This window comes from Merops nubicus, unplaced genomic scaffold (assembly GCF_000691845.1).
Source record: "Merops nubicus isolate BGI_N331 unplaced genomic scaffold, ASM69184v1 scaffold43843, whole genome shotgun sequence".
Classification (NCBI taxonomy): Eukaryota; Metazoa; Chordata; class Aves; order Coraciiformes; family Meropidae; genus Merops; species Merops nubicus.
The window spans coordinates 6,967-28,989 of NW_008597729.1; the positions used below are offsets into that span (position 1 = coordinate 6,967).

Sequence of the window (22,023 nt, forward strand, 5' to 3'; positions counted from 1 at the left end):
TATCTCAGAATGGATGTGAAATCAGCAGTGAGCAGTCGTGAGTCAGACACTTATAGTCCTGTGAGATTAGTCAAAACCGGTATTAAAAAAGAAAATTCAGTACAATTAAAATCTGAGTAGAAACCAGATGTTACCTATCCAGGAAGGCTGAATGCCATTCAAGGTCTGAAGTTACAGTATTATCTGTTCAGGACATACCGCCCTATTGTGAAACCATGTAAATATTAACCACTCTGCCTGAGCATTGGGTTAAAGGGAACACCCTGGTGCTTACTGTTCTTGGTTTCCATTCTCACTTGTTTCGAGAGTCAGCAGACTTTTTTTTTTAATTATTATTGGTAAGATGGTATTGGGTTGCTGCTGCAGTCTCTGTAGCTGAAGAGAAGTAAGGCATGCCCAGTGGATGTTTGGCATAGTGAGGCTCAGCTTGGAGGAGTGGACCTGTTAATACTCTAAATTTGAAGTGGAAGAGACAATCAAAGTACTGAACACTTTTCCTTTTCTAGATAGGACTCAATAAGATCTCTGTTACAATTAGTTATTCTGGCTGTATGAGAGTGAATTCATGCTGCTGTAGTCTTTACTCCAGCATCTGATCTAGGAGCTTGACAAAAGCTTTCGGGTCTCTTGTAACTTCTGTTGACTAAAGGTGGGTTTCAGTAACAGTATCATTGAAATGGAGGAAAGAACAGAAGAATGCTCTCCTGTAAGATGCTGCTGTGAATGAAAGCATCCATCAGGCTGAGAGCATCTTGAATCATCTTCTTGAATCATTCTTGAATCTTCTTTAGGGCAGAAGAGCCCTCTTTTGGGTGTGCTTGGACAACTGGAGCTGTTACTAAGTGTAACAACCTGAGTAGTAGCTGCAAGCTCAAAGCCAGTGCATCCAACATGTGACATGGTAAAGGCAAAGTAAATTGCACTAGCATTCACAAAACTGTGGAGGTCACTTCATAAGGCCAAACTGATGGAGGCAAATATGACAAATCTGATCTTGATACCCAGCAGCCTTAAGCTTAGCTGCATGGTATGTCTTAAAGTAGAGCTGCAGTGTGGCTGCTGTGGTGATAAATGTTTGCTAGGCTAAGCTAGACTGTGTCACAGAAAAGCCAGAGTTGGCTTTTGCTTTTATTCCTACTCTGGCTTTGTAGTGTGGAGGGATGACTTTCTATGCAGGCAGGAGTGGGATAGGACAAAGGATGCGCAACGAACCTCTGCTCCCCGCCTTCCCGTTTGTCGTGAGATACCCAGACTTTGTTCTAATTCTTAACTCTGGCTTTGCTGAACTTGATCATGTAGCATTATCTTCCCCTACCATTTTTAATACAAAGTGTTGTAGTGTGTGTGGGGGCATGTTACTGTATATAAATGAAGTTTCTTAAATGGTGCTTTTAGATACACCCTGAGGTATTTCAGCCTTGTTGGGATGCTGCTGTTCTTGTGCACTCCATCACATGCTGTTTGGCCTCTTTCATAAGATACAAATGCCATTAAAAATACCAGGTGGCATTTATCATCTAAATGCAAAATACCAGAGATCTTAAACTGTCAGTTCTCCTAAGCTTTATGTTGTAAAGCTTCAAGGGCAAGTCGCACCACCCTTGGAGAGCACTGAGCTCTCAAGACAGCTGGAGAGCACCGAGTCCTTGAATTCCTCCTTCCTCCTGTCTAACGCACGAAGAATGGTGTGTCTGCCTGCAGTGACCTGGATTGCTTCTGTAGTCCTTGATTACCTGCCATAAGTACAGGCAAAGTACTTTAAAAATATGCCTCTTTCCTTCAGGGTAGGAAATAATCAATTGTATGCCTTTTTTTTTTTCCAGATAGTAAAGCTATAGTTGATGGAAATTTAAAGCTGATCCTTGGCCTGATATGGACCCTTATCCTCCATTACTCTATTTCCATGCCGGTGTGGGAGGATGAAGGTGATGATGATGCAAAGAAGCAGACCCCCAAGCAGAGGCTGCTGGGCTGGATCCAGAACAAAATTCCTTACTTGCCAATCACAAACTTCAATCAAAACTGGCAGGATGGCAAAGCGCTGGGGGCTCTTGTTGACAGCTGTGCTCCAGGTAAGTCCTTTGTTCTGATGGTCAGTGTTTTCCTTGCTTGCTCTCATGACTGCCCTGCTGTTCCTATGGGAGGAGGTTTTCATTGCTGTGTGGGAGACAAGAATGAGGCTTTCAAGAAAACCAAAGTCCGAAGAAGCCAGCTGTGAGAAGCAACAAGTTGTAAATGACTTAGCCAAGAGAAATACTGGCCCAAAGCAGAATGTGCGATTGCATTATTGGAGGCGCCACGTCTAGCTTTGTATTGGGTGCAAGGGACAAAGGCACAAATCCTGGCTCCTACATGCAGGAAAGACTTGTTCCCACAGCAAGTGCCAACAACCTTTCAACTTCAGGGCGCAGCAGGAGGCTTCATGTGTTCTCCTGAAATAGGATTGCAGAGGGAGCACAGAGCAGCCAGAAGCTACACACTACCTGAAACTTCAGCGTTTAGCTGAGGCTGTGCTCCTTACAGAGAGTAATGTGATGAAGTGTGAAAAAGACACAGTTTTCTCACCTTCTTGTAAAACAACCTTGCTACAGCAATTGCTGGTGTTCATCTAATGCGATCTGGGGTGCTGTGGCAAGCAGTTGAAATTTTCCGTTCCAAATTTGCTGCAGGAGAGCCAGTGAAACATAAAGGATGGCTAGATGTAGTCTTTATGAATTTGGAGGGTATCTTGCCCCAGCTGAAATTTAAAGCAGTGCAGTTGTGTGGCTGACTGAAAAACTATACATCTATTTTGTTGGCAGGCAAAATGGGTGCGAGTCTCTCTGAACTGGCTGTTACTGTCTGTGCCATAGTGGCCTGTGGAGATGCTGGTGGTTGTCTCAGAAGTGTTTCAGTGAGCAGCATGTGCTCATCTTGTTTTGATTACTTCTACAAGGCTGTGAATTTCTTTCAGTACAGAAACATAATACAAGTGACTGTGGTGTTTAAACTTGGTTTCTTCAGCTAGGGAAGCTTCTTTGCAGATGACAACTAACCATTGAAATGTGCTTGTAGGCCTGTGCCCTGACTGGGAGACCTGGGACCCCAAGAAGCCTGTTGACAATGCTCGGGAAGCCATGCAGCAGGCAGACGACTGGCTGGGCGTGCCGCAGGTGAGGCACCCCTTGGCTTTGTCCTTGCATCTAGCTTCAATTCGGATTGAGAAAAGCAGGTGAAATTGTCTGTACACTTCCAACAGTTACAATTCACTCATGTGAAATTGCCTGAGGAGGGGCAAACTGTAATGAAATGCACAATTACGTTTCAGAGCTCTGGTTGTAAGATTTTGTGTGGGTGTCTCTGCTGAAGACAGCTGGTGTTGCAGTGTGTAGGGTAGGGGGAAAAGTGCACGTGTGGTGGTGCCTGTTCTGTTAGTCCGTGGAGTGAGTTTGTTTTGCTGCATTGGATCCCACAGAAGAAAAACTCACTGGTTTAGGAAATAACCTGCAAAGATTACTTGCAAACAGAGAACAATGTAGTTGCAAACCAGACTGTCTTCGTGCTGGTAAAGTTGGACAGAGTTGCAGAAGCCTCTGAAGCTGTCAGAGCAACTTGTGTTGATGGAGCAGGAGTAAAGACGAGTCACAAGTTTCACTGTACGAGCACTGCATTTCAGAGCTGTAACTCACAGGATTATGAATTACTAATTCTTTCAGTTTCAATTATCCCCATGTTGCCTTTCAAGGGGAATATAGCTACCATTATCTTGACTTGCTACTGTTTAGTTTGTCAAGGTCTCCTGAGAACCCCTTATAACCAAGGCACAAGAAGTAACAAAACACATTTGGACCATAATAAGCTTCTTGATTTTCTTGCCATGAGGTAATAAATGGTGTTGTATTTATTTTCCCTTTGATACACACAAGAAATAGCATTAGCATGCAGGAGTTTTGAAATGTAAGGGTCTGTTACAGCTGTGTTTGTGTGTTGGCATGTGGTAACCAAGGACTGCTACAATATACTTAATTGCTCTGTCTTTCAGGTTATTACTCCTGAAGAAATTATCCACCCTGATGTGGATGAGCACTCTGTAATGACTTACCTGTCCCAGTTCCCCAAAGCCAAGCTGAAACCAGGAGCTCCTTTAAAACCCAAACTGAATCCAAAAAAAGCAAGAGCTTATGGCAGAGGTAAGAACTTGGTGAGCTTCAGCTGCACAAAGCATTTAACTCTTCAGAAAGCTGGGTGGGGTTTTCTGCTTATGTTGAACTCCAGACCTACTGTAACTGACTTCAAAGTTTCACTTGTGTACTCTTGGTGTGGTGCCTGGTTTCAGAAGTACGTGGATATAGTCCAAAAGACACTCCTAGTTCTAACATGTAAATTCCCCCAAGTCTCTGAACCTGCTCTGCAAGCTGCCAGCCTTGCAGTCCACAGCTGGAAGAAGTAGCATGATACAGGGCTAAAACAACATTGGTGTGAACTCTAAGGTAGCAGTGTTGCTGTTGAGGGGCCCTGATCTAGCAATGACTGCTGCTTGTGATAAAACACTCATTTAAAGAGGAGGAACCTCTTTACATCTGCGTGTATCTCTGAAAAGACTCTGTAGACGGTGTCTCCAGTTTTCCAGGCTTAGTGGAAGATGTATATTTGGGTCAGTTAATTCTAAAGGAAGTATCTGAAATGATCAGTAGGTGTGAATATTTTGTTTGCACATGCACAAAGGTTGGTTGGTAACCCTTCAAACATTAAACAGTGCTGAGCTTTTATTGTAAGGACTATATTTGCTAATTGGAAGAACTTGTCCATAGATGTTTATGCAACTGTAGATCTACATAGGCATTCATATTTTTAACTTACCTTTTAAATGGATGATTCCTGTAACTTCTGATGTGATCCTGCTCTAGACTGGAATACAATCACAACTAAATGAACAACAGAGTTTTACCTTTAAAGTGCTTGGTGTGTAGCAAGACATTACTAAGCATTACACTTTGTTTTCCATTCCATCTTTTTTAGATCTGGGCCAGCTGTGGTTCTTTGAGATTTTTAGAATTAGTAAGTTTCAGAAGTGACTGTACAAGAATGTAATGGAAAGAAACAAAACTTTCCTTATTCTTTGTTTTTCTTTTTTGATTGGTTGATTTTTTCCATTGAAACTTAACTAGTGGAATGAATGGACATGGACACTTGTCTCTGCACTGATGAGCTGTCACTGTTTTTAGAAGTGGATTTAGCATTTATCCTACTTGGGGTTTATGTCCTTCATTGGTACCTTCCACAGCAAACCACAATAGACACACTTGTCATATCTTAAATACATAGACTCCACTTACTATGTAAGTGGCTGATCAGCCTGTCTCAATCTGTAAAGTCTGGCTTTAGTCATGTTCTTATTCTTTCAAAAAATACAATTATTTTGTTGTCTAGTTTTGTGGATGCACTGCTCTGCAATGAAATGGAAATTATAAAGGGTGAACGGCTCTTCTTGGAAGATTGATGTTTTCCCAAAGTTAATTGCCAAAACAGAGTCATTAAATATAATTGACAGTTCTGACTGCTAATGTATGTCAGAACCTAAAGGTGACTGGGCAGGGTCTTTTGGACAAATGAATAACAGGTCTTCATGCTTCCAGAAAAAGCTTGTTGTCAGGTGTGGGGTTGGTCAGTATTAGTTTTTGATGATTGTTTTTCTGTGTACTCCAGTAGATTATTCATAACCTCCCAATGTGAATCTCGGTGGTTGTGTATCACCCTGGACACTGCAGTGGTTTGATGTCCTGGGTGGCTATGTGTAGACCTGGTAGGAAGGGAGCCTGCAGAGGTGCTGTACAGAATCATGCAGATCATCACTGATGCACTATGAGTTCTTGTTTATGCAGCCAAAGTATGAGAAAAAAACTAAAATCTAGGAAGTGAAATGCAGCCTAAGAAACTGCTGTGACTAACGCTGTCCTGGCAGAAGCTGTCTTCTGAGGATAAGCAATCCTCCTTGTGCTTGCAGAAGGAGAGATACTTAACTCAAATACCATGTCCTAATGCTTGTATGGTGGACTTAGATATGCAGAGTGAATTTATAGCTGTTTAAACTAGATGATAATCTAGGGCTTCGTTTGAAAGAATGAGTATGTCAATTGTTAACACCTTATCAGAATGTTCAGATTTCCTAGTAAAAACATGATCTTCCTTGCATTGCTCTCAAGTTATTGTTTTCTGAAGACAAACAAGTTCAGGAATTCTGTTGTTCACAACCACTTCCTTTATAATCTATCAGACGTTGCACTTTCCACTAATTGTGCTATGGAGCAGTAGTGCCCACGGTTTTATGAATAAGCTGCAGAGTAATTCCCCTGGACGGAAGGGTATATGTGTTTGGGCTAGTCTGGAACCTGCAACTTTGGGAAGTTCTTTCACCCATTCAGTCTGACACCACCATGACAGGTGTCATGACCTGAGGCTACATGCAGGGAGATGATGAAACCCTGCTGGTAACTACATGCTGTAGCAGGCCCTGTGCTGAGGAATTAGGAAACTAAATAAAAGTTAAGTGGAAGTGGCACTGAATTGCAGGATTTCTGTGGTTTGAAGTGGTTCATGTGTGCCATTTGTACAGCGCTCTGTGGCAAAGTATTTGAGCAGCTTTCAAAGAATAATGAATCTGAGCAGTGTTGGTACAGTTGAGTTCTGAAAATGGAATAAAATATGAAAGTGTCGGTAAGAACTGTCTTGCTTAAATAAGTCTTTCACCCTTGGTTCTAGGGTAATGCCTTTACCAAAAGGCTTCCCATAACTTCTCTTCTGCCTCCCTGGTCAGCCTTCCTGTGGTGCAGCACTGTTGCAGCATTTACCTGTGTGAAGCAGAGCAGCTAATGCACATACACAGCTGGTTGTCAATGTTGGCTGGGCACTTGCCAAGTGTGGGGGCAACCCTCAGTAGGTTGCTCAGGCAAGTGTGGTGACTTGCTTTCACCTGAAACCAGATGCCAGCTGACTCGGCCAGAGGTCCTGAAATGAGTTGAGCACCAGTGATTCAAGCAGTTCTTAAAAGTGCCTGTTGTAAGAGTAGGGGTGGTTGTGAGCATGATGCTCTGGGCAGCTGGTGAAGACATGTCGCACAGTGACCTCAGGAAGTTGGTGCTGGAGGCTTGTGTGGGAGGACAGCTTGTGGATAGCCACCAAACTACCTTCTGGGTTTTGCAGCAACAGCTAATGTCCTGTTCTGCATCTGTCTCACAGGGATTGAACCTCATGGGAACATGGTGAAGCAGCCTGCCATCTTCATAGTAGATACCATCAGTGCTGGGCAGGGAGACCTGATGGTCTTCATAGAGGATCCAGAAGGAAATAGAGAGGAGGTATGTATGTGTGGAAAAGTAGAGGTGGTCTGGATGCCTCAGTTTTTGTGGTATCTTTCATCATTCACGAGTGAGCTCTTAACAGATAAGGAATCTGAAAAGAAGTTGCAAAATACCGTCTATCAGAAATACCTGTCTATCAGAAGTGGAAGCCTCGAGGTTTTCCTCATAATTGCCTCACTGGATGAACCTGAAAAAATGTCACTATCTGCAACTAAGCAACACAACTCCAGTGTCCAGTAGTTGTAGTGCTCTAGCTTGACTGGCCAAGTACGTTCTGACATGCTTTTAGATAACACACATCACTAAATCACTGTCTGCCCTTACTCATTCTGCAGGAATGGCTAAAGCAGCTCTTTAGATGCCATGAATCATTTTGAGTTAAAATACTGGTTTTAATGTTTATAGAAACTTCTCATCCAAGTGCTCCACTTGATCACGTTACAACATTCCAGAAAAATACAGCTGTATGTTGGACTTAACGTCTCCTCAGTTTTGGCCTGCCTTAGTAGAGCAATTAACAGCAAGAGAAAGGGCTGGGATGGGGAGAAGGTAGCTTGCTTCATCTCATGTGAAGACAAAACAAATGTTTTTTTTTTTTTTTCCTGTATGGTAGGAGGAGGTAACACTGCTGACTGGAAATAGTTAGTAGTATCAGGCATCACCCAGAGAAACCTTAGACTGGCATGCATAGGCAGAGCTCAACAGTGGATGTGTTTTCTCTCCTAGGCGAAGATAACACCATCCAGTGACAAAAACAAGACCTACTCAGTTCAGTATGTGCCAAGGGTTACAGGGCCTCACAAGGTAGGTTGTGTGTCTAGGCTATTGAACTGTGCCCTCCTTAAGGGGAAAGGTGTGTGTTGGGAGACAGTGCATGGGTGTTTGGCTATCAAGTGGCTCTCCTCTCATGTGGGGCCACTTCTCGCAGCTCATGAAGCCAGTTTTGTGGGTTGTCACAGGTGCAGAGGAAAGTACCTTAAGACTTTTTCTTGCCAATGACATTGCACACCATAGGGGTTTTGCAGAGAAGTTTTGTCACCCAGCTCTGTCCTCAGATACCTGCAGAAGCAGGTTTATCATGAGTGCTCCCGCTGCTTGGTACTTACCCGAGTAACTAGTTCCTACAGCCAGCTTGAAAAGATAAATGCAACTTCTGCTGCCACTTCATTGCTAGGTGGTGATCTGCCTTTTAATGGCACATCTAGGTTCAAGCATCCCCACTGGTGTGGCTGACCAGTAGCACTTTAAGGAGGTGGCCAGCAGTTATAGTGCACGGACAGGGTGAAAGTTATGGGATGGATGGTTCTCTCACCTCTGAGGTATAGACCATCTGTGCTAGGAAGGTGGATGCTTGACCCCACACTTGACTATGTGTTGGTGACACTGAGCTTTGCCTCTGACTGGTGGGTTGGAGCTGATATTGTCTGTCTCTAGGTTTCAGTCCTGTTTGCTGGGCAGCATATCTCAAAGAGCCCATTTGAAGTGAATGTTGACAAAGCTCAGGGAGATGCAAGCAAAGTAACAGCAAAGGGACCAGGACTGGAGGCAACAGGGAACATTGCCAACAAGCCTACCTACTTTGACCTCTACACAGCAGGTAAGCAGGATGAACGAGTGCTGAAATCTTGCAGCTTCCTCAAACATGAGGGGAACCGAAGCCTTGGAGGAATAAATAAGCTGAGAAGCGGATGGGGATTTGCAGCCCTATCAAGTTCAGAAGTGAAATAATGTAGCCAAGCTGCTGTGGAGGCTCCAGTTGTGTATGAAACATTTGAAGTATGGAGCTGAGCTGAGGCAGGAAGGTGCTAAGCATTACACAGAAATTTGCCATGAACTTGCTGAATGGCAGCAGGCAAGTTCCTGGCTGGATCCTTCCTCCCAACTCATTTTAAACACGAATGTGAAGTGCCCACCTCTGAAGGATGAACTGTGATTAAACTGTAAATGCTTAAGGTGTTCTGTATTTAGCTTTACAGAAAGAATCTGCTACAGTGATACTTTGAGTTCATACTTCAATGACAAACTGGTTTAAACTTCTGTTGTAATTATTAGAGGGCTACTATCTTCATTAGGGTATCTCCATCACATGACTTGATCCCTGGTGTCAGGCCAACGCTGTAGCCTAGAGGAATGAGTCAATAAGATGCTACAAATGCTAATTCATTTAGAACAATGTGAAACTACTTAGGGCAGTTACTTGAAGTATTTAAACACCAAAATACGCTGAGTAGCATATTTTAAATTGCCTTCTGCCTGAGGGTGCTTAGAAATAAAATTAAATGTGGTTATAGTGAGGGGAAGTTTTATATTCAGCCTCTAATGGGGAGAGGGAGTGGTCTGAATCATGTAAAGACATGCCTGCTGAAATGTTTTTGTTGCGTGGCGAGTTGAACAAAATGAGATGAGCAGGTGTCTGAACAAAAGTGAATACATACAGACCAGCAGAGAAGGATTCTTGTCCAGATTAGCACACACGTTGTGTGAGCTCTTCATCTAAACCACTTCAAAGCTCGAGAGATTGAACAGACTGGTAAAGCTGTGGGCCCATCTGTGATATCGGGGCTACAGGGTGGTAGCAATAGGGTAACCAGGCTGTATGCTTTCAGTACTATTGTACTGTTATGAAACCCTGTGGCTGGAGTAGCAGAGTCCTGTCAGTTTGATGGCTTTACAGAGATGCCATCACCCTGTCTTGCACCCGCCCCACTTGAATGTCTACTTACTGTCAGCAGAGTCTGTACATTGAGTCTGTGCCTAGAACTGGTATCAGAGGATGGCTGGCTGAGCCCAGGCAGCTGGCTGTGATCCTAAACGCAGTGCATGTTGCTGTGGGGAAGCCAGGGCTCAGCTGGGCTTGTTTCCTTTGCAGGTGCTGGTGTGGGTGACGTGATCGTGGAAGTGGAGGACCCTCAGGGGAGATGCCTCGCCGAAGCTGTAGTAGAAGACAAAGGCAACCAAGTCTACCGTTGCACCTACAGACCTGTTCAAGCTGGTCCTCACATTGTCAAAGTGACTTTTGCTGGGGAGGCAATTCCCAAAATGCCTTGCACTGTTCTCATTGGAGAGGGTATGCTTTTTAAAAATGCACCTAAATGTAGATGGCCACCTTTCTCCTTGAATATGATCTCAGAATATGCTTGAGTCTTGCCTTGGACATTCTCTGTACCTTTCAACATCTTGGCCCTGATTGGGCAGGTCACTTGGGTATTCACAGGTTAAAACAGTGCTCTCTAACAGTAATATGGCTTTTGTTGCTAGAGTTTCCTCTCTGCCTAGACCTCCAAATGTTAAGCTGCCCTTTGTATTTTTTTTGAAGTGTTTTATGCAGCTATACAGTGTCTTGCTGCTTTCCACCTTTGTTCCTCAGATTACTATATTTACTGTTTTCCTCCTTAACTGACACCTAACTTGCTTTCTGTTCCATCCTTACGTGCTCCTATGCTTTTAGATCTCTGCTCATCTCTCCTGAGCTACCCTCCATTTGTGGAATTTTGGACTTCACTGCTAATGGCTTCATAGTTGGTAAGAGGTGTGCAGGATGCTCTGTCATGTTTGCTTTTTGTAAGCTTCTAGCCTGCAGCTTATCCCCACCAAAAGGGTTTATGATTTTGTTTGGGTTGGGGAAGAAAGTTACAAACGAACTGAAGCAATGTGTGACCCAGTCAGTGAAACCAGCTTAACCAGAAGCTGCCTGACTTGGCTGTCAGGGCTCTGCGAGCTGGTCCTGCTCCACGTTGGACACGCTTCTCTGCTTCCACTGAGTCCTCAGAGCTGGCAGGTGGCATGTGATCTTCGCTTACACTGTCCTGTGTGGGACGTGGAGTGATGCTGGCTGCTGCAGGGGTGAGGGTAGAACTTGTAAATTACTGAAATGAGGAAAAACCTAATGAGCTGCTTGGCAGACCTGTGCTCCTGCTGCAAGCACGGCGTATTTTGGGGAAATGCATGTCGGGTTTACACTGCTGGGAAGCTGTGATTATTTGTAAGTCTCTTCAAACCCTTCAGGTGTCTGGAGTTGAAGACCACGTGACAGCTGGGATTGTGTAATGGAAACCATTCCTAAGTGTGCATTACTTGCTTATGTAGCCACTCGGTGGCCCTGGAGAAGCACCTGGAGTAAAGGGATCAAGCATAAGCTTGAGCTCAGCCATATGTAACTTACTGCCCCCAGCCATGGCTGCTTCAGTCTGCAGAGGGCTTGATGGCTTTGCTCCTGAAAGTAGGAACTGTGACAAGCAGGGGGTTTTGACGTGACATCTCTTAATGAACCACGTGCAGAACTCTGCTTTTCTAATAGCAGTTATTCCAGTCATGTGCTTTGGAAAGAAGAGCACAATAATATTGTTTACTGGGACTTATCTGCAAAGGGAGACTTCATCTCATGCTGCAGCATGGGTCTCGATGCAAAAGGTGTCAGGAAGATTGTGCCTAGCAGGGTGAATATCTGTATGTGATAGCTGTGTGGAAGTTGTGATAACTGGCATCAAATTGGAAAGCACCAGGGCTTCAATGTTTGCTTTAATTCTAAAAAATGGCCCTTGTTAGGGGGCCAGTGTTGCCTGGCTGCACTGAATGCTGCTGCCCAAAAGTCTGGCTGGGCAGACTCCTGTCTGTCTTAATGCTATAATTTTAGAGCTTGTGCTGAAAGCTAAGCTGAGGTTGCCCTGAGTCAACATGAAACTAAAGGTTGTTCCAGGCTGGCTGAGCTACGTGTGTGTTGAGAATCAAAGACGGTATTGATGTCTGAATTTCCCTTGCAGCCTGCAATCCGAATGCGTGCCGTGCCACTGGTAGAGGTCTGCAGCCCAAGGGGGTCCGCGTGAGGGAAACAGCTGACTTCAAGGTTGACACGAGAGCAGCGGGGAGCGGAGATCTTGGAGTGACTATAAAAGGACCGAGTAAGTGTTTGGGTGAATTTGTGCTGGGGGTGTGTTTTGGAGAAGCGGGGGAAGTGGAGACTGTGAAAAGGAAAAGCACTACGGAGATGGTGGCCTGGTGGAACTAATGGGATTTGTGTCACCATAAAAAGCCACATTTCAGAAGGGTTTTCTGGTGCTTTGTCTAGTGTGAAGTTTTCATCTGCAGGGCTGGGTAAGGTTACACCTGGTTTTAGGTCTCTCCATTTCAACGCGTATTGGTTAGCAAAACAGAGAAGAGCCACGTGTCCGTGTGCCGCGGCCCCCAGGCTTTACGAGCCCCCGTGGCACGTCTGTCTCGTCTGTGGGAACAAGTCAGGCTCCAGGGGCTCTGGCAGGGCGGCAGTCCTGCTCTCGTAAAGCTAGGAGTGGCTCAGAGCAGCACTTCTGACTGCACGTGATCGGGGGAGGACGTGGTCAAGGGAACCTCTGGGCTGCCAGGATCCATGCCCAGGCCCTTTGCTGTGTTCTGAGCTCTGGCTGTGGCCCGCTGCCTGGACCCTGGCAAGCCGGGGCCACGGGAGCACGGGTGGCCGCTGGCTCGCGCACGCGGACTCCTGAGTCTGGCGGCAGCGGTGGCCGTGCTGCTGCTCTGGGGAGCTGCTGGGCTTGTGTGGTGCCCGTGAGGCTGTCACCTCCCCCGTCTGGGCACGCATTAAAAGGTGCATTGTACTGCCTTCACCTCCTCCACACGCACGGGGCTCTGACTGTGGCTTAATGCACTTGGGGGCGGGAAAAAGCAACGGACGTATCGATGTAAATTTTAGCGTATTAAGCTTTTCTCCCTAAATTCTTCATCTTGAAGAAAATGAAAAGTAGGCATTCCCCGCATACTTGTGGTTGCAAAGTCTGACAAATGTTAAGCTTTTTTGTTTTAACATATGACATGCATCATACTGCAGACTAAGAAAATAAAACACAAGGGAACCTATTAAGTCTGGCAATTTAAAATACTTTCAGCTGTATTTCTTCTGGAAGTGTTTGCTGTCTTTGTCCTAGAGGGCAACTAGAACTAACTTCCCTTCTAACCTGACCTTTTTTTTTATTGGTGGAAGAAATTTAGTCTTGCAAGCTAAAATAAATACTAGAAAACATGAACTTGTCTGAGTAATTGAAGGCAGGATGGAAACGTTAAGCTTAATGCTGAACTGATCTTTCAACAGAGGGCTTGGAGGAGCTGGTGAAACAAAAAGGCTTTATGGATGGTGTATATGCATTTGAATATTATCCAGCTACCCCAGGGAAGTACGTTGTCGTGATTACATGGGGTGGGCACAACATCCCAAAAAGGTGAGTTAGAAGTAGCTTTTTTGTAGTCTGTGTCCTTTGGGGGATTGTGTAGTTGGTCAGCTTTTAAAACAACACTGATCTTTGCAGAAACTCTGGGGTAACAGTGCCAAGCAGTTGCTGTGACAGTTCATCTACAGCCTGTTACAGGGCTGCAGCAGCTTCTATTGGGAAAGCTTTGAAGGGTGATTCCCATGAGTCTTGCTAAACCCAAAAATTACAAGTACAAAAAGCAATAGAACTTGGTGGATCATGCAGCTTGGAATTTGCTGTGAGTTTTTTGAGGTATTTTAGTATCCGGGGCTACAGCAAGCAGTCCAAGCCAAGTATTTGACACTTGGATTTGTGATGCAAGATGTAAGCATGTGATGAGTTGGATGACCTGTCTGCTAGAAAGACAGTCTACTGGGCACCGTGCCACTACATGATAGCATCTATTAATTTGGGAAATCCAATATAAAGCCTCATTAAAATGCCTGGGGAAAAAATGTGGATGCTGTATTTGTCCTCATTTCTAATCCTATGTTTTGCTTTTCTCTTGTAGCCCCTTTGAAGTTCAAGTGGGTCACGAAGCAGGTCCTCAGAAAGTGCGAGCATGGGGACCAGGGCTGCATGAGGGGATCGTGGGCAAATCAGCTGACTTTGTGGTAGAGTCCATTGGCACAGAAGTTGGAACTCTTGGTATGTTACTTAGTTTGCCCAAAATATTTATGTATTGCGATGCTAGCAACAATCTCATAAGAAACCATAGCTTTCCCAGCAATAAAAAAAGCACGTCTCTAAGGCGTTTTTGTGTAAACATAATCTTAATGTCACAGTATCAAAGGCAAGTCCTAGAGACAGGTACTTGTGTAAATGGGGAGGGTTCATCCATGGGTTTGTGGAATGAGATTCCAAAGGGAATGATGGATTATCTCCTCTATTGCTGAAGAAGGGTGACAAAGAGCGTCACGTGTGGTTATGGCTAATAAAAAGCGGTTTGGGGAAGTGGTGTTAAATCAGCAGCCACCACAAAGCTAACATAAGGAACCTGCTTGTTCCTTTTTCAGGCTTTGCGATAGAAGGCCCCTCTCAGGCTAAAATTGAGTGTGATGACAAGAATGATGGCTCTTGTGATGTGAAGTATTGGCCCAAAGAGCCTGGTGAATATGCTGTTCACATCATGTGTGATGGTGAGGACATAAAAGACAGCCCTTATATGGCCTTCATCCGACCTGCTTCAGGAGACTTCAACCCAGATAAGGTGGTGTATAAGAGTTCACCCGTGGCATAGCACATCTTTCATGTAACTGCAGCAGAGAAAGTTTCTGGTAACAGACTTGACTCTTAAGCTGCCTCTGCTTAAAGCTCTGAATTTGCTGTGCTCCAGCCAATTTGCCAATACTCATCTTTTTCTAATAATACTGTGGTTTTGATTTAATGTAATGAAAACTTGCTGAATTAGTCCAAATTCTCAACTTGAACACTAGCCTCTGCTTGTATCCTGTGCTTCATGGGTTTTGTGGGAAGGGGAAAGTCTTTAGAAATAAATTGCTTAGTGTCATAGGTTAGGGCTTGGCTGACCACTAGAAAAATGACAGATGCTCTCCATTGACCCTTCTCCCTTCCCAAAGGAAAGAGAAGGGGAATAAGGGAGAGAGGTGTATGAATTGGAAAAGAAAACTAAACGAGCTTTAATGAAAATAACACTAAAATGAAATATATACAAAACCAATATTGAACCCAACCCCCGACAGCAATTAGATCATTGGATGTTGTGGGGCGGGCACTGGGGAAGTCCCCAGACTGGACTGCAGCAGATGGGAATTGGATTCAGGAGCTGGATTGGGATTGAATGCAGAACAGAGTCCTCCTCAGACTAGCTATTGAAGGAAGAGAGCTTGACCCTCATGATCCCTCAGCTTTTTACTGAATATGACGTGTATGGGATGGAATACCTCATGGGTCAGTTTAGGGTCACCTATTGTGTCCACTCCTCCCTGCAGGTGTGGCCTTTTACTTTCTGCCCCCACAGCGTGGTACAAAAGATTTAGCAATGACCTTGGCAAGCACAGCAAGTATAAGCAAGAGTCTTTCTGCACACCAATCGTTGGTAGTAACTCTAAACATGGAGCATCATCACTGCTAGAAGCAGACACTGTCTGCAAAAATATGCCATTAACTTCAGAAAGTGCAGTTGCTTAGGAGGGACTTAGCTGAAAAGTAAAATCACTGAACAGAATTAGCTCTGGTCTAACCCAAACTGGGACACTTAGTTTTACCTCTTTCTGAACTGCAAGCTGAGACTCTTAGGCTGTCTTTTTTAGGTGAAGGCTTATGGCCCAGGCTTGGAGGGGACTGGCTGTATAGTGAACAATCCTGCTGAGTTCACAGTTGAAACCAAGGATGCTGGGAAAGCACCTCTGAAGATGTATGCACAGGTAAAAAGCCAAAGGCAGTTATGTGAAACTTCAGCAGAAGGGCTTTAATACTGTTGAGAAACACCTTAAGTATTTCTATGCACTTACACACTGCTCAGTTCTCGGTAGGTGCAATTCTCTCACAGCTCTGTGCTTTCATCTGTGTAATGTAGTCAGACAACAAACCTAACTCAAGAAGAGGTGACTTCTTCCTGGTGTATGAAATACATGACTTTGCTTCCTTACTTGGAGTCTCCTCAGCAGAGCAAGCTGTAATTTCCTGGAGTTGTCATTTAGAAGTACCCTGAAGTGTCTCTGAGCCTGTGAATTTCAGGCGAGCTTGTTAAAATGTTTTGTAAAATGGTGTTAAGAATGACCAAGTGTTAGAGGAGGAAGACTTACAGGAGTGTAATTTGCATGTTTCTTCACTTTTTCTGAGCTGGAGTTCTGGGGAAAAAAAACAAAAACAAAACAAAACCAAAAACAAACCAACACATTTTGGAACAGTCTTGGGCTGTTCAAACTCCACAAACATTTTTCAAGTACCTGAATCTTCTGCTTGTATTACTGTTTTTTAGGATGCAGAAGGAAACCCTATAGATATCCAGATAAAGAGCAAGCCTGATGGTATGTTCAGCTGTTCCTATGTGCCAGTTAAACCAATCAAACATACAATCTCTGTTGTCTGGGGAGGAGCCAACGTGCCAAATAGCCCATTTAGGGTAAGTACAGAGATGATATTACTAGTTCTGGCCAAGTTGGACATTCATGCTCACTGCTCTTTGTCATTACAACTAGCCTGATAGAATGTCTCTCTGAACTTCGAAGAGCTGTGTGCCCTTTTGCTCTTTTTTTTTTTTTTTTTAGGAATCTGTCCACTTGAAAAAAGTTTTTTGTTTTTATAAGCTTACATGCTGGAGGTCTGCTGTCAGTCCAGCTTCAGCTTGGGGGGGTTGGGACAATTCACTCTACCTTTGTACTGTTTTCTTGTAGCCTCTGTCCAAGCAATGCTCTGACTTGACCGTGATCTTGAGCAGTGGACAGATGTGTGATTCTGACCCTTGTGAATCCCTGTAGGTCCTTATAGGTCAAGGGAGTCATCCTCAGAAAGTGAAAATGTTTGGACCTGGTGTGGAGAGAACTGGCCTGAAAGCGAATGAGCCAACCCACTTCACTGTTGACTGCACGGATGCAGGAGAAGGTGAGGGCAGACTGGGCTGTTGCTGTAGTGTCAGGACCCCAGGCCATGCGAAGTGGGGTGGTAATGTAATATTTCATGCTGATTTTTCCTTGTTTCATGGAAAAACCTTGGGAAGCAGAACACTGCAATGAATTGTGATGTGGTCTGTTACATCAGCGTGTGGTGACTTGAACTATGGCTGGAAATGGGAATGTGCTGGCTGCTTGGCTAGCAATGTCTGTGCTGTCCAATAGCAAAACTTGCATTTGCTTCTTTTAGGTGATGTCAGTGTTGGAATTAAGTGTGATGCTCGTGTGGTCAGTGATGAGGAAGAAGACATAGATTTCGACATCATCCACAACGCTAATGACACGTTCACAGTGAAATACACGCCACCCGCCGCTGGGCGCTACACCATTAAAGTGCTTTTCGCAGGAGAGGTTTGTAATCTTCATTTTACAGCCTGATGTTTCTGGAGTCTGTTTATCTGCCCTTTGATCACTGAGCACATGCCAGTTCACAGCCGGCTCTGGCAGTTCACAGCTGGCTCCTTCCATTTCAGCTCACATGCATTTTGTCTGGTCACTGTTTCTGAAAAGACTTTTGTAATTCTTGAATGTACACAAATGACAGGGATTGGCTGGAGACACTGAAGTTCAAGCATGTGATGCGTTGGCCTGACATAAGGAGTGTGGTCTCAGTGATGGGGCAAAGCTAGTTTCTAAAGAAAAACTAGTGACTCTCCAAGGAACATAGGAATAAAATTAAGTTTTCCTTAAAAAAAAAGAGGTCCCTGCAAACTCTCCAGCTGTTAACTTTGCCCTAGACTTTGGATGATATTACTTCGTAAGGCAGAGCAGAGTGTTTAAGTGAGGTGAAACTTACTTGATAATGCTGGAGTTAAAGCAGAAGTATCTTAAAATTGTTGTCTAGTTTTGGCTAGTAAGAGTGACCTGGTTATGTTTAGAGCTATGTTTCTGTTGCAGGAAATTCCTGCTAGCCCATCCAGAGTTAAAGTGGACCCCTCGCATGATGCCAGCAAAGTGAAAGCTGAAGGACCTGGGCTGAACAAAACTGGTGAGAGCTGGGTTCAGATGGTGTGGCCAGTGCTAGATCTTGAGGGGCTGTTGCAGGGGTAGCAACTGTCTGGTTGAGCATTGCTTGGGATGCAGCAGTGCAGTCCTGGATACAACAGGGTGGTGGAGTGCCAGGCGACTGGAAACGACTCTGTTCCCTTGGCATTTTGCTTCACTGGGCTTTATAGGTACTGAATACTTCTTGGGAAGACTTTCTGTGTGAGCTCTGCATAAATTAGAATTAACATTTTTTTTCTTCAGGCGTGGAAAATGGCAAGCCAACACACTTCACTGTGTTCACCAAGGGAGCTGGAAAGGCGCCGCTGGATGTGCAGTTCAGCAGCCCGGTGCCGGGAGAGGCGGTGGCAGATCTGGATATCATTGACAACTATGACTATTCCCACACTGTTAGGTACACTCCAATACAGCAGGTAGGTCTGACTCCCGTAGGAGTACGAGAATGAACTGCTTATGTTGCCATAGTGCTGTGACCTCCACCCTGGTATCCACGCAGAGGAATGAGCAAAACCTGTCAGGGTGTCCTGTTCCCCAGGATCCATAGATCCTGCAAGACATTTGGGATTGGAAAGCAGTTTTCTGGTGTAGTCATTGATAGCTTGTTATGTTTTCTGGGAACAAGTGAGATAGTGAAGCAGTAGCACACAGCTCCTGTAGTTATTCCGCATCTTATGAGTTAAAGAGGAAAGGTGGCAGACCTTCCCAGGGTCCAAACTGGGGCTGGCTGCTGCACCAGCTGCTTTGGCCTGCTGTGGTCTTGCAAGGTTGGGGCTGTGGTGTGCCACCTCTCTGCAAGCTGCTGTGGTCAAAGGAGCTGTAGTGCTAAGACGAGCAGGGACAAAAAGCACAGCATCTGAGTGATGACACAGCAGCTCCCCGGTAGGAAAGTGAGTCAGTGCTGAGGAGAGAAGCTGAGCTGCAGATTAAATGCATTCAAGTATTTGTCTGTTTTTTGAGGTTTGCCCTGGGGTTGGGAAAAAATTCAGTCAAGCTCGTTTTGGTTCACAGACAGATGCTTCCTAGCAACACCATTAAAGAGCTGAAAGTGAAAGCTGGTAATAAGTAGAAGTATTTTTCTTTACATAGTGCTTTTATGTTTGTAAGGGGGCCATTAAATGGCAGAATGCACGAATCTCGTGCATTTCTGAAGACATAGTTGCTGTAGCGCCTTCCTTGAATGCAGCTGTATAAAAGTTGACTGATATGGAGGGCTGCAGCATTATTTGTCTGATATCGCTGGATTAGCATTCTTGGAAGCACCATAGAGCTAACGTTTGTTTTTGGATAAAGCAGTTGCATGATCTCAGGATGTGGCTGGCATGCCCTGTTTGGAGAAGCTTTTGCTTGTTCAGTCAGGGTTGGTATGCGGAAGGGAGCAAAGTCTTCTGAACTCCTCATGAGTGTGTGTGAGCAGTACCAGGTTGCTCTGTTTCACGTGAAAAGCAGTGGTGAAACAAGCCAGGATGCCCAAACCAGCTCTCCCACTTGAGTCTCCAAACTGGAGGTGTTCCTTGGGTCACGGAGGAGCTGTGGACTTAAGGGTGATGCTTGCAGGTAGCAGTGGTGGGAAAGTATTGGTTAAAAAGAGATGAAAACAGATTGCACAATAATTAAAGCAGCCCTGTTGTCCCTCAAGGTTGTGAGCACTTAGGTTGTTCCTGGAACCTGTCTTCCTCGAGTTCATAAGTAGTAGCTTACAAATGAGACTCTGGACCCTTCAGAGCCGGGGGAGGACGTACTAGGTAGTTAAATTCCTGAGGGGCTGTGTCAGCAGCAGAGGAGCCTTGGTTTAATGGTGTTTACCTAGCCTTATCTATCTCACCGTGTTGCTACAGCTACCCGTGTGTGTGTTTTTAGAAAACAACCAAGAATAATCATGGAAGCTATTCACTAGCTTGCATGAAACATCCATGATTATTTCACTTGGGAGCTGAATCAGCCAAGAATGAAAAGCAAGCAAACAGTGAATATAGTAAAAATATGGACTGTGGTAGGAGAGAATAAAAGGAGCATACATTGTGGGCTGGAGCTTGCCATGGCTGTGCAATGTTCCAGCCAAAATACACAGGAGCATTAATCTTCCTGACTTGTAGAGCTTAAAACCCTGGTATTTCAGATGCTGTGATAATATGGCCTCTTTGCAGGCTTGGCTTTGGCCTGGCCTCTGTGCAGTGGAAGGGGATACTTGGGCTGCAGCACTGGGACATTAGTTCAGCTGTTGGGTCTGAGCGCAGGGAGGGGGGCAGCCAGCCTGAGCTGAAGGTTTTGCCAGGCAGCTTGAATATGGTCTAATTACATGTTGGAAAGAACTGTCTTTTTCTCTCTTCCTGCATGATATAAAAAAAACATTTAATACTTTGGAGGGCAGCAGTGGGATGAAAGCTTGAGAGTCCATAAACCAAACTTACCATTTGGCTGCGGTCAACTAAAATTGATTGGGTGAAGTGGTTATGTACTGCTCGGATAAGAGAGTGTCTGTGAAGTGAGGAGCTGAGATAACTTGTAAATTCTCCAACTAGGGTCCAATGAAGGTTTTGGTAACTTACGGTGGTGATGCTATCCCTAAAAGCCCTTTCACTGTGGGTGTTGCTGCTCCGCTAGACCTAAACAAAGTTAAACTCAACGGACTTGAAAGCAGTAAGTACCTCTGGGCTGGAAGCCCCACTGCCTGCCTCTGATGTGTCTCCTGAATCTGGGCGATAGCCAACTAGAACTAGATAGCCTGCTAGAACGGAAGTGGACAAAACAGTTTTCTTTTTAACTTGCTACAGTTGAGGATCAATCAGCTCCAGTTTTATAGGTTGACTCCTCTGGCCTAGCCTCCTAAGGACTAAATTTCTATTTAGATTTGTTAATTTATTTGGTTTTTGGCAAAGATTACATAGCAAAGTGTCAAAGCGTGTGTTAGGGTTTAGTCCCTTGTGGTGAACAGAGATGGACTCTTCACTAGGCTGGGTACCTGCTGTTGAAACCCAATTTCCTTAGGGCCAAGTGGATGTTTGTTTCTATATAAGTAAATGCTACAGTGCAGAATGTCATTCATACAGTCTCTTTGTTCTCTAAAAGCAGAGGAACTTCAGCTGTTAAATGTTTTGTTCCTGAAATGAGCCTCTGATACTGTCAGGCTGTGTCTTACAGGATTGTTTAGCACCGTAGCTTTGTAGTTCTAGTTAATCAAAGGACCTGTTTGGTTTTCCAGTTGGCTTGACAAAGGTTTTTTTTTTTGCATGCAGAGGGATGCAGACTGAGCAGGGTTCTGGCAGTGCTTTCTCCCTTGGTGGTGTGTGCAGGAGAGGTTTCTTGGAGCACTGTCTGATGTTGCGTACTTAATGTAGTCATATGGGTTTTGTCTTTTTCAGGAGTGGAAGTAGGGAAGGATCAGGAATTTGTAATTGACACCAAAGGAGCTGGTGGGCAAGGTAAACTAGATGTTAGCATTACCAGTCCTGTGAGGAAAGCTGTGCCATGTCTGGTGGAACCAGTTCTGGCCAAGGAGTGCAGCATTGCAAAATACATCCCAAGGGAAGAAGGACTTTATGTGGTGGATGTGAGTTACGATGGCAACCCAATCCCAGGGAGCCCCTATACTGTGGAGGCCACGCTACCTCCAGACCCCTCCAAGGTAAGTGCATGGTTTGGGGCTGTAACAGCAACTGATACCTGAAAACTGAACTGTGGGCTATCGCATGAGACTTGGCTTCGTTTTGACCAAACCAGATCCAGGAACATCCTTACTTGGAGCACTGAGTCGCTCCTTTTGCAGGCTCCATTACTTATGGAAGTCATTCCTATACCACTGCATTTGAAAAA

General features: G+C 44.7%; 1 protein-coding gene across 1 annotated transcript in view; it reads left to right on the forward strand.

Moving 5' to 3' along the window:
- Positions 1-1,819: 1,819 nt before the first annotated feature.
- LOC103769582 (filamin-B) overlaps positions 1,820-22,023 on the forward strand; it is a gene marked incomplete at both ends in the record, with an annotated part of 42,976 nt that continues 22,772 nt past the window's right edge. The window contains 19 exons of the mRNA XM_008936794.1: positions 1,820-2,072; positions 3,055-3,152; positions 4,022-4,169; positions 7,216-7,334; positions 8,064-8,141; positions 8,772-8,934; positions 10,207-10,404; positions 12,098-12,235; positions 13,417-13,543; positions 14,085-14,221; positions 14,590-14,783; positions 15,847-15,960; positions 16,518-16,661; positions 17,017-17,140; positions 17,399-17,559; positions 18,106-18,196; positions 18,457-18,626; positions 20,733-20,850; positions 21,573-21,835. Coding sequence (XP_008935042.1) covers positions 1,820-2,072; positions 3,055-3,152; positions 4,022-4,169; positions 7,216-7,334; positions 8,064-8,141; positions 8,772-8,934; positions 10,207-10,404; positions 12,098-12,235; positions 13,417-13,543; positions 14,085-14,221; positions 14,590-14,783; positions 15,847-15,960; positions 16,518-16,661; positions 17,017-17,140; positions 17,399-17,559; positions 18,106-18,196; positions 18,457-18,626; positions 20,733-20,850; positions 21,573-21,835 — 2,838 coding nt within the window. The remainder of the gene's footprint in view (positions 2,073-3,054; positions 3,153-4,021; positions 4,170-7,215; positions 7,335-8,063; positions 8,142-8,771; positions 8,935-10,206; positions 10,405-12,097; positions 12,236-13,416; positions 13,544-14,084; positions 14,222-14,589; positions 14,784-15,846; positions 15,961-16,517; positions 16,662-17,016; positions 17,141-17,398; positions 17,560-18,105; positions 18,197-18,456; positions 18,627-20,732; positions 20,851-21,572; positions 21,836-22,023) is intronic.